General features: G+C 35.5%; 1 protein-coding gene across 2 annotated transcripts; it reads right to left on the minus strand.

Annotated features, from left to right (window-relative positions):
• Positions 1-2,665: 2,665 nt before the first annotated feature.
• On the minus strand, positions 2,666-3,798 carry LOC107486120 (uncharacterized). 2 transcript variants are annotated; one of them, XM_016106679.3, is made up of 3 exons: positions 3,655-3,798; positions 3,346-3,498; positions 2,666-3,014 (listed from the first exon to the last, which is right to left on the minus strand). In XM_016106679.3, the coding sequence occupies exons 1-2, from the start codon at positions 3,658-3,660 to the stop codon at positions 3,346-3,348; spliced, it is 159 nt and encodes a 52-aa protein (XP_015962165.1). In that variant the 5' UTR covers positions 3,661-3,798; the 3' UTR covers positions 2,666-3,014. The 2 variants fall into 2 exon arrangements, with proteins under 2 accessions (XP_015962165.1, XP_015962160.1); XM_016106674.3 differs by having other exon boundaries at positions 2,689-3,014; positions 3,350-3,498.
• Positions 3,799-17,593: the final 13,795 nt, after the last annotated feature.

Genomic DNA, 17,593 nt, shown 5'->3' on the forward strand with positions numbered 1-17,593 from the left:
TGATAGTTGTTACAACAAGTTCTTGATCCCAACAAAGGTGAAGGGAATTCTAGGGAAGAACCGAAAGCGCTAGAAAAATGGAACTAATAAGAGAACAAATAAAGAATCAATTGCCTAATAAAGGGATAAGTATTGTTTTGGTTCATAAAGTTTAGGATCAAAATCAAATTCGTCCCCAACGTTGTTTTAGATTTAAAATCGTCCCCAACGTTTCATTTGCTGTTAAAATCGTCCTTTTTAATAAATTTTTTTCTAGATGACAAAAATGCCCTTTTTCCACTAGTTCACTTCCATTAACAAAATTCAAAACTACAAATCCTTCTACTTCCATTAACAAAATTTAATACAAATGCTTAAATACAATTAACAAAATTCAAGATTGTGATGAACAAAAATTATCATTAAATTCTTCAAATCCAACAACAACAACAACATATTTAAATTAAAAAAAAAAACAAAAAGAATGAAAAAAACAACATTCAAAAGCAATCCAGAAACAATAGAACAAAACAAGAACAAAAATTATTTTTTCAATCCAACAACAACAGAAGATTCAAATTTATTAAAAAAACAGAAAATGAAAAAAAACAACAACAATCTAAAACCAAGAACAAAGATTAGAAAAGGTGGTTGCAGTGGCAGCAACGACGTAAGGAGGGGAGCAGCTCGGTGGCGACCTCCTTCAGCCTCGATGGAAACCACTGCAGGGTTTGTGATGAATTTGAAAATTAGGGATTGTGATGAATAAGAACAGAAATTAGAAACTTGAATCTTAACTTACTTGTGATGGCAGTGACGGTAGAGCTACGTGGTAGTTGTGGCAGTGAATCTGGATAGCGGAGAGTAAGGAGGGAAGGGAAAGGAAGGCGCAACAGTGATACTGGAAACACGAGGAATACAACCACCACCACTACCACCACCTCTCCGACGGCGACGACGAACGAGGCGAGGCACAGTGAAGCAAGGGCGAGGGGGCAGGCAATGCACGACGACACAAGGTCGAGGGGGAGGATTTTAAATAAAAAATAAGATTAAGGACGATTTTGATTTTGACCCTTTACCTTAGGGACCAAAACAGTACTTATCCTTATTTTAATAGGTGAATGCTATAGTGCCTATCACTTTCTACTTAAGTTACTAAAAAAGGTAAATAAATAATATTTAATAAATTTTACATAATTTACTCTTTATTTAAACATTTTATTTTTTACTTTAAAAGGAAAGTTAGGCAATTTAGGCACTATAACAAAGGTACCATAAAACTCACCATTTTAATATCTCCATTCACTTGTTTAAACAAAATTTTCAGTCATTTATCCAAATGCTACAACTTTAAAACAAGTACTTATAACTAAAAATCCAAATACAAAATAACTTATTTATAAGCTGCTATTAATAAAAGTCCTTATATTTTAGAACTTATTTAAGTTATTTATCTAAATTGAACCTAGTCAAATACTAATAAAAAAAGATAAACAATTAATCATGTCTTATACATAAATTATACAAGATCTAACACATAATTCTGATTGGATGATTGTGCAAAAATTATTATTAATGAATCAAAATTAAACTAAAACATAATAACCTGTAATGATAATGTTTTAATTCTAATAATGTTTAAACCATTTAAATCAGTTCTATTCATCATTACAAATGTCCTCAAATTGTTATGTGCATGCGATGTTTTCAGCAACATTGGACAGACAATCTTTACTTTTAACCATAACTTTTACGAACTATAAATGACAACAAATGAAATTGTTGTAAATATTCTTAGAACATGCGCTAAGCATGCAAATATTCCTCCTTACCTGCCTCCAAAATCTTATTGCACACTAATGGAGTATTAAGATATATCACGAGTTGATGTGCACGTGCTCCGTCCATTTATACAGCGACATTTCAAATAAAAATGTAGATTTTATCACAATATAATACTCATATGTCAGTTTATAAAATAAATGAAGTAAAATCCACCTAAATACTTCATGAAAATGCAATAATTTACCAGCCAATCCTCTACAGCCAAGAGATAGCTTTCATATTTCATTAGCTCTTCAACAACTCCTTGATGTGTATCCACATTGAAACTCATTGCAAGCAGTCCAGTTTGCCAAGGAAACGATTTTGCCCAGTTTACATGTTTTAATGCATAACACTGGTAAAACATGCTCCAGAACTTACTTATATATTGCAAAGACACTATACCATTAAATAAGACAAGTTTCCAGCTTTATTAGAGCAGAGATGTTATGTTACTAACATTTCCCATTCTCACGGTTGCACAGAATAACCATTCACCCAGCTACCCTCATGAACCATGGTTCTGAACTTCTGATAACCTAAGGGTGTACTTGTGAATTGGGAATCCGGAGAGAAAGAGGGAGAGGAAAAAAAGGAATCTTAACAGTAAACAGACTTGGCTTTACTTATAAAGAAGCCATTCCCTTCCCTTCTTTCCCTCCAAGATCCCAAGGATTGGATAAAAAAGTTCCCATTTCCTAAATTTAAAAGATAACTTCCAGAGGCAAGTTCCATTGCCTAATAATGATAAATCCACAATCCTTCACTGTGAAAGAACCTCAAATGATCAACTATCAAACCAGCAAGAGCTTGTGTCTTTATTCTTACTATTTTGTGAAAAGAAAATACAGAAATCATGTCCAAAAAAATCTATGCCAACCATGGTACACAAAATGTAAAAATATGAATTTAAACAGTGCTGAACTGCCGATAGATGAGTTCATAGTACGCGGAAAACAACCACTTGAGATATGGTAAGTTGGTAACTAAATGCATTTACTGATTTACATTTGAAGCAATAGTAGTGATGGTTAAATTTGCTAAAAATCTTCTAATCTAATAGTAAATAATCAATCACCTCCTCCAAGCATATCCAACAAATACAAATCCACTAAGCTAGATCAAAGAGCTCTCATATCATTATCATCACAACCATCATCATCATCAATGTCACCAATATCATACCTCTCTATATCAAAACCTTGCTCCTGAAACAGCAAGAACGCACGGCACATCAAGATCTCATTATCTCTCAGTATCCCTATATTTCAATCTACTACCACTACCATTTGATTAAGCATTCACACAAAACAAAAAATAAAATAACAAGAAATAAGGAAATAAAAATACAAAGAAAGTAAAAGAAATTCAGCGTCTACTTGATCTTCTGAGTAGCCACCGGCATTTTAAGCAATTTAGTTACGTGATTTATGAATGTAACGAATCATTTCCAGATCCAAGTAAGCAAATAGAAATTTCGGTACAAAAAATTGAAACTAAAAGAAGAAAAAAGAAAAAAAAAGAAAAAGAAAAGCACACCTACGTCTGTTTGGAATATGAAGAAGAGGAAGGTACGCGCTTGTTTCGGAACATCATGTAACCCACCGGAAGCACAACTCCGATCATCATCACGGCGGCTCCGATCAGGTACCTCAGTGGGCTTGGCGGCTCCACCTCTACCAACGTCCTTACCTGCACCATTATCGCAAATCACAATCCACAACGACCACAACGTTCCGATCCCAAATAAATGAATAAGAAAGACGAAGACTGAAAAGTGAGAACAGTAAACCCTAAAGGAAAACGACGTCGTTCAACTCGATCTGGTTCCCAATTAGATCGACTTACAGGCATATCGAGAAATCTGTGGAAGAGAACAAGTTCCTACTGCTCAGTGTCTTTTCCAAAAGGAAGCTTCTTCTCCTCCTTTTTTTTTTTTTTCTCATTTAACTGAAATCACTTGGATGAAATCAATTCTCACTTATTTTTTATTGTTTCTCGCCCCTTATTTTTGTGTAAATTTCATTTTAGCCGCTTATTATTATTTTTTTTGTACACTTGTGTTATTTTATTTTATTTTTTTTGGTCATTGTCTGGTGTCCAAAAAGGCCCAGACCAAACACCCCCCAAAACCCAACCCGACCCAGTATTAAAATCCTTCTTCTCCACAATTGCTTGCAGCTGCGTTCCATTTACATGGATGACACACCCAAAAATCAACATTACATTGTTGCCTTTTCCATGCAAAGAAGATGCTGCTCCTGCACCTCTGACTTGCTTTCTGTGTTGCCGCGCCTGGTCACCGTGCTATAGTTATCAGCTCTGATTTGTCTCCTCTGTAAATTTTGGTTGTTGTTTCTTCCTCTCCCAACTAGACCTTGGTTTCCACTTTCGCTATCACCTCTTCTATTGACTTCAGTTTCCAAATTGTTTGCATATACGCGTGTGCTATGCTCTTTAAGCATTGGACTTACTCTTATTGCCTCTCTGTTCAAAATCATCTTGACTGTCTCTGGCGGTTCCAAGCACCATCGAGATCCTAGATTATTCGCTGCAGCTAATTTAGCTATGGAGTGGGTTAAAGCATTACCTTATCTGGGTACCCACGTCATACCACATTTGTCAGAATTCTCCATTAGCAAATTAATGTCTTGAAGTATAAGTTGTATTTCACCTATATTACCTTTGGACTTGACTGCTTGTGTCAAAGTAAGTGAATCAGTCTCAATGATTACTCTTTCCATTTGCATGTTTTTTGATATTATCAGTGCATTCTCAACTGCCATTGCCTCTGCTGCCAGTGTTGAACTAGCATTGATCCTTACTGCAGAATCGGTAATCAACTTTTTCCTGTGGTTTCTAACTGCTGCTGATATTGTTCCACTTTCAGTGCTCTTGTTATATGCTGCATCAACATTAATCTTGACCCAATTCAATGGTGGTGGTTTTCAGGTAATCCTCCTAGCCCTGTCCCTTTTAGTTGTCTGTGGTTCTACTCTTTGCTGCTTTTTCTTATCTATGAAGTCTTGTTCCATTAGTCTGGCTCTCATTATAGTAGTCTTTAGATTGATGCTGACATGTTGGTGAACTGTCTGATTTCTTGATTTTCATATTTTCCATATTAGGAAAGCTAGTTTGCTGATGAGCCTATCTTGACTTTCTCTTCCCTCTTCTCTAATTCTTCCTATCTATTTAAGCATCCATGCGCCAAACTTGTAACTGTTTGTGGTGTTGGGCTACATTGAACTTGGGATCCAAACCATGCTGCCCTAGTCCATGGACACAATAGCATGGCATGCTCTGTTGTCTCTGGTTCTTGCAAACAAATGGGACACATAGGACTGTTAGTAACTTTTTTCTTATACAAATTAGCATACACTGGCACTATGTTATGGGCAGCTTTCCATAAGAACATCTTGATTTTTTGTGGGACCTGACATCCCCATATTTCTTTCCACAAGTTCTTAATATCCTCACTTGTTGAAGGGCTTCCTATACCAGCCGCTGAAATCTCTTTTCTCGCAACCTTGTACCCTGACCTAATAGAATACCTGCCTTCAAAAGTATGAGGCCAGATAAATCTGTCTTCTCTATCTATAATACTTACTGGGGTTCTCATAATTTTTCCTATATCTTCTTGCCTAAAACAGGTAGTGAGCTTACTTAAATCCCATCCTTCCCCCTCCTTTAACAAATCTTTTACATATTCAAACTCAGACCTTCTACATTCCTGTATTTTATTCATTTCCAAAATCTAATTGTCCTCCCAAATTCTCACTTTAGTCCCGTCTCCCACTATCCATCTTCCATTCCTTTTCAAAAAATCCTTTCCTTGTACCAAGCTTTTCTATGCCCAAGAGGAGTTTCTTGTATTCTTTGCGTCCCAAAAATTACCATTCGGGAAGTACACAGCTTTAAGTACTTTCACCCAGATGGCGTTTGGATCTCTCTACCATCCTCCATGCTTGTTTAGCTAGGAAAGCTAAATTTTGAATGTAAAAGTCTTTGAAACCCAAACCTCCCTCTTTTTTGCTTAAGCTTATGTTATTCCAACTCTTCCAATAAATTCCCCTATCCTTTCCGTTTGAAGCCCACCAAAATCGAGCCACTCTGTTACTCAATTTTTGACAAAAACCTTTAGAAAACCTAACAATACTCATAGCATATGATGGGATGGCTTGTATCACTGCTTTGATTAGTACTTCTTTGCCCGCTTGATTTAACAGTTTTTCTTTTCATCCTCCCAATTTCTCCCTGACCCTGTCTTCTATCCATGCTAAGGCTCTGTTCTTGGACCTTCCCCATTGAGCTGGAAGCCCCAAGTATTTTCCAGGATTTTCCCAAGAAGCCATATTCAGAATCTCCTCTATATTTACTCTTTTCTGAATAGATATTTGGTTCCCAAAAATTATGCCAGATTTTTTTAAATTTATCCTTTGTCCTGAAGCCTCCGTAAAGGAGTTAAGGATTGAAATCAGTTGGTATATTTCATCCTCATTTGCTTCTGAGAAAATGATACAGTCATCCGCAAAAAGGAGATGGGTTAGTGTAGGTTATGAGCGAGCTACTTTAATGCCTGATATTCTTTTATCTTTCAGAGCTTCTTCCATAAGTATTGTGAAAACCTCGGCTGCAATGATATACAAATATGGGGAAAGGGGATCCCCTTGTCTTAGACCCCTCTGAGGTCGAATCTTTCTTGATAACTTTCCATTGATTTTAATTCTGTATGTTACTCGTCTCACACATTCCATAGCCCACTTTACCCACATAATATCAAAACCAAACGCCTTTAGGGTGGCTTTTATAAAATCTCCCTCCAGCCTATCATACGCTTTATTCATATCTACTTTAATGGCCAAATTCTTTGATCCCCCATTCCCTTTTCTACTCAAACTGTGGAACACCTCTTGCACTATGATAATATTATCTTGTATCAACCTCCCACCCACAAAATCACTTTGAGTTGGTGATACAATATTGTCCAAAATTTTTCTCAGCCTCATTACCATGACTTTTGATATAATTTTGTACACAAAATTACAGCAGCTTATCGGTCTCAACTGATTAAGAGTTTCTGGCTGCTTTACCTTTGGGATCAGGACAATAGTAGTTTCACAAATTTGTTCATTTAGTGTTCCTTCCTTAAAAACTTCTTTACTACTGCGGTAACTTCCTTTCCTACAATCTCCCAGTGTTTTTGGAAAAACAGGCCATTAAGTCCATCAGGGCTTGGAGCTTTAAGGCTGCCTAAGCTAAAAGCTGCATCTTTAATCTCCTTATCAGTAATATCTTCAATGAGACTATTATTCATCTCTTGTGTTACTCGTTTTGGAATTTTACCAATGCAATCCTCCATTCTGGTATCTTTAGTGGCTTTGAACAAGCTCTCAAAATACTCCTCTACCATCTTTCTTACCCCATCTTCTTCACTTATCCATTTTCCGTTTGCATTTTTCAATCTTTTAATCCTATTTTTGTCCCTCCTTTGAACTGTAGATGCATGAAAAAAAGATGTATTTTTGTCTCCCATCCTCAGCCACTTGACCCGGGCTCTTTCTCCCCAGAATTTTTCTTCCTGCTTCCATAGAAAGGTGGTTCTTCTCTTTAATTCCTTAATTTCTTTTTGTCTTTCCTCTGCCAAATCTGAGCTCATAATCTCTTGTAGTCTTGCTTTCATCCTTTCGATCTCATGGTCTGCTCTCTTAAACGTCACTTTACTCCACTTTCTTAATTCCCTCTTGCTTCCTTCCATTCTCTTAATTAATTTGTTCCAGTTCTCATCTTCTGGTCTGCCTTCCCTACCCCATCCCCTTCTGATAACATTTTTACACTCATCATGATCTTCCCAATATGCCTCATATTTAAATTCTTTTCTAATCTTGACCTTTGGTTCAAACCTCAAAATTAGAGGAGTATGATCCGAGCTAATAGAAAGTATAGCTGTTAACACAACATTTGGATACATTCTCTTCCATTCCCATGTGGATAGGGCCCTGTCAATCCTTTCCCTAGTAATAAAACCATTCCTAGGATTACTAAACCATGTAAATCTCATACCCTTCAAGTCAAAATCCATAAGCGCATTAGTATCCACAAAATTTCTAAACACCAAAATCTGATTTCTTGGTTTGGGGTGCATGCCTCTTTTCTCTTCTTGATTTAAAATTTCATTGAAATCCCTATTAACATTCTCGGTTTATTAAGATTTTCATTCTCTATGGATAAATCTTTCCATAAATCTTTCCTTCTCTTTGGATCCAGATGCCCATAAACAAAATTACACTCCCTTTCATCTCCATTCTTATATTTAATAGTAGCTTTAATATAATTAAGACACCATGCATAAACATTAATACTGATATTATCATTCCAAAATAAATATAAACCACCGGATAAATCCCGGGATTCTACACAAAAAGCTTTATCAAAATGGATTTTTCTCCTAATTCTATCAACAGTTTTTTCACTGGCTTTAGTCTCCATCAAAAAGATAATACTTGGCTTATACTGCTTGCAAAGGTTCTGCACCTCTGCCACTGTCGCAGGCGCCGCTAACCCGCGACAGTTCCAACTTATGCAACTCATGATTGTAGGTGGGGCATGCTAAGGCCCGCCTCCTCAGCCATGTTTTGTGTGTTCAGGTACCTTTTCTTCCTTGCAGTTTCTTCTACCTCATATTCTTCATCTTGCATGCTCTCTGCTGTTGCCTTTGGTTTCGTGATCTCCCTCTTCCTTTTCAAACTCAGTTGCATTCCCATACTCTATGCTAATTCTACCTCCCAATTCCCCGCTGTATCCATTAAATCAGTTCCTCCATCAGGCTTAATTCCTTCCCCTTCATCTTCACTTAGCAATTCAACATAATAAAAATTTCTGTTGCCACTGCATTGCATTATTTTTGACATCAGTTTCTTGTCCTTCCATTCTGCATCCCTCTTATCTCTGAATTCCCAGATTTGCTTTCCTTTTCCTACCTTTTCAGTCTTCTTATTGTTTTCTGTTTCTCCTGTGTTTTCTACTAACTCCTTATCTTTAATTATAGCCCCTCTTCTCCATTTCTCCTTTAACAACTGCATTATAATATGGCCTGTTTTTGCATTCTATTTCTTCTGTCTCTGTGTATTTTGGACTTTTCCTTCCCTTAGATTGTCCTTCACCATGTGTAATCCATCACTATTTTCTTTTAGTGGGCTTTGCTCAACTTCCATGCAGGTTGTATTTTTTGATTGAATGGTCCTGTTGGCCCAATTATTTCCAGCCTCTCTATTTAACTTTTTCTCCTTAGCCTCTTGCAATTTTGTTTTTAAGTTACCTAACTTCAGAAAATATCTTCCTAATTCTCCTAACTGCTCCAAATCTTCTTTCTCTGACACAAATCCTTCCAGTTACTAATTTTTCGAACCTTCTCCTACTTGCTCCTCTGCTCTATGGCTATGTGCTACTCCCTCTCCTTGATTTCCGCTTGCACCCTCCTTCCCTCTTCGTTTCCCAATGCTTTCCATTCCTCCAGTGTCACTCTCAGCTGAGAATTGTAGATCCTCACCTTCCTTTTCAACTTGGTTGATTGCACGCGCCTCATCTTCTCCCTCTTTGCTGTCTGAAGTTTCTTCCCCAGTTCTCCATGCCTCCTTGTACATGAGCAGTTTTTCCTTGTTAACTCCAAGGCTAGCTGAATATCTGGGTTTACTTGGATCCCAGCTTGCCATAGTTTAAGGCCTCTGGCAGTCCTTCCTCCCATGTCCCAGTAAGCCACACTTCAAACAATAGCTATCCTGAATTCTTTCATACTTAAATTCAATCTAGGTATTTGGCAAGTCCTCTCTGGCCAGCCAGAACCCAGTTGGTAGTGGCCTTGTTATATTCAAGGCTACTTTCACCCTGAGAAATGATCTCTCCAATATATTGCTGCTTCTTGGATCTTCTGTTTCCATTGTAATTCCTATCTTGTCTCCAATGATTCTTGTAGTGTTATTGTTGAGATATGCCTGTGGAAATCCATGCATCTGCACCCATAACTCTATTCTATCATGGTTTACCTCATGTATGGACTCCCTCTGGTTCCATATCTGCAAGTTAACTAGCTGCCCTCTTATGCTCCATGGTCCTCCCTTCAATATTTGAAGCCTTTTTCCTGATCTTTGAAGCTGATAAGGACCTTGTTCCTTCCTACCTCCGAAATAGCAACACCTTGTGGATTTTCCCATATCCCCATAATAGCATTCCTTATCACCTTGAAACTTAGTTCTTTCTCTGATATTATCTTGCCTACCAAGTTGATGCAGTTAGCTTTGTATTCCTCTTCTATTCTCTGGTTGATTGCAATCACTTTTCCTTCTATTGGTTCCAAACCAAAGGTTGCCATGTTTTTGTGTTGTGTATTATATGTGTGGTGTATAAATAAGCTGGTTGTGTGAGTGATGGAATGTAATACTTGCTTATTCAGTGTTATATGTGGGTGAAACTATAGCTGATCTAACAAGTTTTCTGTTGTAGGTTGGTTTTGTTAGAAGGGATGATATTCAGGTACGGGTTCGACTAGAACCTTATGTTCTAAAAATCTCTCCTCATGAGAGATCTCGCTCTCCTGCTGAGAGAGTTGGCAGTAAATTTTTGTATTATTTTATTTAAATTGCCCGTAGATATCTTCTTTTTGGTGGGTCCATTATGTTGGATTCGGCCTTATTCACCCTAGCCCAGTTTTGAGGGTTTTTTTTCTAATTAAAAAAAAAATTTACCTGACTCCAAAAGGAAAAAAACAAAAAATTTACTATTTTTTGTTATGAAGTAGTGTATAAACTGTACACAAAAAATTTATAAAAATAAAAAAAAAATTTGTGTGTTTGAATATTTAAAAAAAATACAAAATAATTATTATGTTAAGAAATTTATAAAATTATTATTAAAATCAAAATTTAACTTAAAAATAGTGAGTAATAATCATTTTACATTTGTTTTAAGTAAAATAATTATACATTGATACAGAATTTAAAATAAAATTAAAATATTTATATTAGAATCCTATTTTTTCAAAGACTTCTCTATAAACAACATTGATGGTTGAATTTGTAGACATTCCTACGTGATTCATAAGTAAAACTTTTAAACCTTTTTTACTCTTAACTTTTGAAAGTCCCACATATAGTTGGCTATGTGTAAGAATTGGTTTGGACAAGTACAATCCAACATGAGATAAAGTTTGTTCCTGAGGCTTATTGATTGTCATGGCAAACGATACTATTATAGGAAACTGTCTTCGTTGGAATCTAATTGGGACGATTTCATTTGTTCGTACTATATTCATTCTTGGAATCAAAGCAATATGACCAATATTGTTATCCGTTAAGACTTCACATTCTATAACATGATTTCCAAACTTCCTAACTTGTAGCCTTGTACCATTACAAAGACTACTGAATTTTTCAATATTCCTCATTAACATCACTAGAACACCAATCTTAACTATTAATTTATGTGGAGGCAAACCGGAACAATTTATGCTATTCAGTAATTCAGGACCATAGAGATCTAGTTGACTCTCCTATTCCCTTCATCCATACAAATCGAATCCGAACTAAGATATACTTTTTTTTTCTCCAGGAATGATATCCATCAGATGGTTGTTGACTTCTTCAACGATGTCCAGCCTGGGAGCCAGTATAGTTCTTACTTTGAAAAAAATCCTTTGAGGACATGTTATCCAAAATATTTGGATAAAAAAATGAACCAACTCATTAAATGCCTGGTCCGAAGAAGGAATAACAATATCTCTTGGAAGACATATCTCCGATTCACCATCCATATTGTCACATATTAAACTTTCATAAACTTTCAATAACCACTCACTAAATTGCTCTGTCTCATATTGATCTGAAGTAGTCATCCCTACAGAGAGTCTCATATTTTTTGTTAGTTTGAGCACCTGACAAAACTTCTAAAGGTAAGACGTATTCACGGTTGAATGAACGATATCTTGTCTCGATCTTCGTAAAATGATAGAAAGAATTTGTCTAAAGTCTCTACCTAGTACAACCACTTTTCCTCCAAAGGGCAAACCTTTTTTATATGATGGAGAAAACCTCATGATATCACCTAAGCATTTATCAAGCGTTTCATAGCAGTACCTACTAACCTTTGGAGCCTCATCCCAAATTATAAGTTTGGCTTTCAACAGCAGCATTACTTGAGAAGAACCAGGTATGATGTTACATATAGAATTCTCAGTTATATTCAGCGGTATTTTGAACCTTGAGTGTGCCGTTCTTCCATTGGAAAGAAGTAAAGAAGTAATACCACTTGAATCAATGTTTAACACAACATCACCCCTTGAGCGAATCTTAGCAGACATAAGGTTTCAGAAAAATATTTTTCCAGTACCCCCCATGACCATATACAAAGAAAAAATCTCTTCATCACAATACACAGCTATAACAATTTAATCGAATGCATATTTCTGCTCAGGTGTTGCGATGGCTAACATGTCTGAGGAATTTTTCTTTAAATCATCCCTATTAAAGTTTAGCTCTTTTCTGATAACCCTTTTGGTTAACAAAGAACTATCAACTTTAGTTGCTAAAGGCATAGATGATAGTCTTTCAAGGTTTTACCATAGGAATGTAAGATCTTGTCTATATCCATTAAGCACAACTGATTAATCTCATCATCTGACATGGTTAACTATGCATATTATGTGATACTAAAAAATTCAATCAAACTAAAAATGATCAATAATGAAGAACTTTTATAATTGCAATTATAAAAACTCACTCCGCATGTTCATCACGGTTCTCTGTCGATACAAAATATCATCTGAGAGTTCATGCCAACATCTTTTCCAGACATGTTTTGGTCTTGAGATATTGTTGGATGTTAATAGAATGACAAATAACCTTCTAACTTATGATCTAGAGGCCCATAAGCTTACTTCCTTAATTGCATCCATGAATTCTCTGTCATTTTGCAAGAGTCCAAGGACGAAAGATACATCTCTATATGTAGCATAAATTATTCCTCCTACTGTTCTTATATCTCAAAAATTCATACATCCTATTTGAGTATTCAAGAAGAGTCGTTGGTAATATTATTTGGTATTTGCTGCAAAAAACTTGGTTACAATCTCACTTTTAAATTGCTAAATGGATTAGGTTACGTGATTTCAATTATTATGTAGCTACACATCCGCATAAGATTAATTTTTCTAAAAAAATATAGAACAATTCTAATGTAGATAAATCGAATAAAATAGACGTGGAGTACATGCTGTTAAGATTTTAAATTTAAATCATAAAATAAATAAGATCAAAATTAAATAAAAACTCGTCATTACCTACAGGTACATGAGTCAACCATCCAATTGCAAAGCCTTGCTTTCGAGGAAACCTTTGAAGCATTGTCCTTCCAAACAAACTTGGTTGGAAACTCAACATAAGTCAGACTTCGAACATAGGAATATGACATGTTCAGTGCCATCCATCCCAAAAATATAGACTTAAGATTTTGCTCTTTCGATGATATCATTCACATTAGAAGTTTTACTATAAACCACAGGTTGCTCATTCTCCAAATGGAATAGAAGTCTAATCACAAATGATTCTTTCTCTTGAATTTCATATCCAAATAAACCAGACTGCCTTACATGCCGAAATGTACCTACAATCATAGTAATTCCTAATTTTGTCAACAACTTGTGTGGCTTCTGACGGATCACCAGCGGTGTATAGGGTAGTTGTTACGCGGTCATTGCTCTTGTGTACATACTTAACCAGATACTTAATAGAACTTGTTTGGCATGTGTATTCCACATTTATGTGGCACCCATCAACAATTCTAGATTATAAGGAACAATGAACTTATTGTCTAGTACACATTCTATTTTCTTCACTATTCGATCATTATCATTACGTCTATATTTGAGAAATCCGGCTTCATCAATGAGTGTTCGTTGTTTAAACTCTTTGGGATAACATTTCGAACAGGATCCATTCTTCATGCAAGTTGAATTCTTGTTGTACGGACCACATGGACCATGTACCATATAATTTTGAACAGCTCCATGAAGATTTGGCCTTTCATTTTCATCAAGAATCTCAGCTGTTATATGTTTGTCTATGTTATCTGGTGTTTGTGGCTTGAACTCATTACTCATGAATAAAAGGATATGTGCATGTGGAAGTCCTCTCTTTTAAAGCTCTATAGTGCAAACATTTGAAAATGGAAAAAGACAAATAAGCAAAACATTACAACATAAGATTTTAATAAGGTGTTACATAAACATAGACTTGCATCCCAAAATTTTGCCAAAGATTTTTTCCTCTTTTAGGTCATCAATCAAACCATCAAGTTTGATCTTGAAAACTCGACACAATATATCAGGGCGATCTTCTGCCTTCAATCCAATGGGAGTCACTTCTCTTTTTATCTCATCCCATTCAAGATTATAGGTCATAGTGATAAAATAGCTAGGATATCATGCATATCTGCAAATTGCAAATGCATCTTTACAATTATTCATCATGTACCTAGGTTCACCAGTAAAAGTACTGGGAAGAATGATTCTTTTGCCAAGCCTTGTAGCATCTACATCCCTGTTTATAAGACTTTCATGCAGACATTTGTATTTATCAACCCTCAACTGTGGTTGTTTACACCTAAAGAATTTTAACCTCTCTGATTTCACCATTGTGTAGGCATCTACTAGAAACTGTTGGAATAATTTCTTTTATCTCAAAATTAACAGAGATTCACCCGTCCTTTTCTGTACGTAGTTGAAAAGTAAAGAATTATCGCAAAGTGATTATTTTATTTTTTTTTGTAGGCCTAGCGGAGATAGAATCTGATGTTGTAATACCCAAACGAAATCCATCCTCCCCATACGAAAACAACAGTGGATATTGCAAGGCTAAATAAGATGGGTGAAAAATATCAATCTGTTGGAGCTTTCTAGTTTGACTCTCTATAATAATATCTCTATCTTTACTTAGCTGTTTGACATCACCAATAATCAATGCAGCCACTTCAGATGTAGATGGCAAGTTGTATGTCCTGCCATCTGTAGTCCTTTTACTAATCAACTTAAACTTTATGTTTGTGCAATTTTCCTGTTGGTACCTATCTCTTACATAGCGAAAACTCTTTGCCAAGCTATTATATTTATCTAGCATGTTTCTTAATATTGCCACAATTTTCTTATCCCGCTCATTTATAACTTCATTGGGACTGCAAAAAAAAACACAATAAATTTTATGTTATTTTCTCTCACAGATAAAAAATAACTATAATGTTTAACTGGTTGCATGAAGATTACCAAAGTGTGCCTATCCGATTATCAATATCATTTTCTGTGTCATAGATATATAGCTGGGTAAATGTTGATTGCAGACTATCCAGAGGAAGTAAGCTACTAATGCTTTGGTAGTTTTGACCCCCAGGCTTAAAAATTGGAGTAGCAGTTCCATTGTTCACCCCACGGTCAATTTTTTTGACCATTGATGTAAAACAAAACATTGAATTAAATGTCCTTATATTTTTTAGAAAATGAATACTTCTTTGATCTCCTCCAGTATGAAGCTGAATGAGCTCATTAGGAGGCACAGAAAGTAGAGGAAGCTCGATCTTTCCTTCCATACAACATAATGAAAGCTTTGGTTGGGGCGACTGTTTGAATTTAGCAAGCCTTTCTTCATACCACATCCATGCTTTACAGTGTTGACATTGATAAATAGGATTTTCTATATCCCACACATCTTCTGAATGAACTTTCTTTAGATACTCAGTTGTCATACCGATGCAATTTAGTCTACGATATACACAAAGATGCAAATAAACATACAGATGAAATTTTTACGTATCGTCTAAAGTTTCTGAGGATGGTATAAAATTATCTTCTATATTCACATCCAACATTGAATCATCATAACCATTCAAATAGTTTCAACAGCAGAAACCACATACATTCAACTCTTTCACCATCTCAGTACAGGTCAAACCAAATAGAGTTGCGGCCTCCTTATCGAACACAATAAAAGTTGTTGTAACAGTACCATCAAAAACTAACAAATTCAACCTATACTTGCTTTTTTTATTCAAAAACATCAATTAACACTTGGCCTATCACCCTTTAGTTACAATAAAATCATAAAAATTATATTCAACACAATTTAAATGCTCAAACACAATTTTTTTAGGCTTATCAGTTTTCTAGATTTTAGTCTAGCAGAAGAGACTTTGGTATAAAATTGTTGTAGGTATATGAATTTTTTCTTTGCACTCTATCTCATTTTGCCAATTTTTTTTTTTGTGGATAGATAATATTTTCATCCATCAAAGCAATTTTTGTTTTTAATAAATTGTTCTCTTATTGTCTACTAATTGTTGGTATTAAGCTAGATATTGCTAAATAAATTAAAAAGAGACATAATCAATTACATGACTATATTGATTTTTTATGAAAAGATTGTACAAATAAATTCAATTAGAGTCGTACCTATCAACCACATTATTCACGTCTTTAATATAGCCATCGCTGAAGTATGTATTCGCATTAGCTTCTGCCTTCACGCTGCAAACACAAGATTTATACCACCAACTTAAAACGAGTTCAACATCAAGAACAATGGTCAGAACAACATAGAATCTGACCTACATAGGAACAGTTTGAAAGTAAAAAAAATAAACAATGAACCATACATAAAAAAGTAGATTTCTATAAGGCACTTGTAACACCCTAACTACCAAAGCTCACGCTTCCGGCTGCGCAACTCTGATAGCTCGGACATTACGACGACACTTATACTATTTAATATTAAAATATGAGCCTGTTTAAAACTTTAAAAACGCAATACCACTCCCAAAATACTTTCGTTCAACAAAGTACATCCATAGATACCATACAACTTACAAAAACTCTTAAAAGATACAACCATATATATTTACATACATATATATAAGTAATATTACAAACATTAACCAATACAATTCCTATCCCTCTTATAGAATATATCAAGATAAAGGCGAGGGTACAAAATAATAATCTAAAGCACTACAGAGCAACTCAATAACAAATAATTAAACTCTTCATAACTTCTGCGCCCAAATCCTGAAAGGGGAAAAATGTAAGGGGTGAGAACATCATCCTCGAAAGGGTTCTCAGTAGAGGGTTTTTGGGAATTACCGTAATAGGATATATGAAGATAAACCGTACCAGTGATTAATAACCATCTTATGCCTCTTTTCAAAAACAACAGTTTACAAATAAAGTAAAGTCAGAAATCTTTTCTGAAAGAGGAACTGTTCAATTCTCAACCATCAAAGCATTTCAAAAAGGTTTATCTATACTGAACCAAAATAACCTTTCATATCTTATTCCAAACCAGAACCACAAAACCGAAATCAACTATCGGTCCATCTCATTCAACCACGGCCCTAGGCTCAAACAATCCAACCACAACCAATCCACTATAATCCAACAGGGTTCCAGATGCAAACACAAGTAGGAAGATGCAAACACAAACAAACAGTTATTGCAAGTAGAACAATTAGCAGTTAATCACATAGGCAAACCAAGTACAATATGCATACCCAAACAATGTCACATAGATGCATATGATGCATGCCTGTACCTAGTGGCTGATGATATCATCTGTCGGTTATAGAGCCAACCCGACAAGTCCTGGTAGCTAACCATTGGACTGTCCCTCTGTCGCGCATCCACAACTCGAGTTATACTCATCATAAACTTGATCATAAACATGATCCATATCCATCACCCTCACTGGTGAATATTTCGGGG

The sequence above is a fragment of the Arachis duranensis genome, chromosome 1 (assembly GCF_000817695.3).
Source record: "Arachis duranensis cultivar V14167 chromosome 1, aradu.V14167.gnm2.J7QH, whole genome shotgun sequence".
Classification (NCBI taxonomy): Eukaryota; Viridiplantae; Streptophyta; class Magnoliopsida; order Fabales; family Fabaceae; genus Arachis; species Arachis duranensis.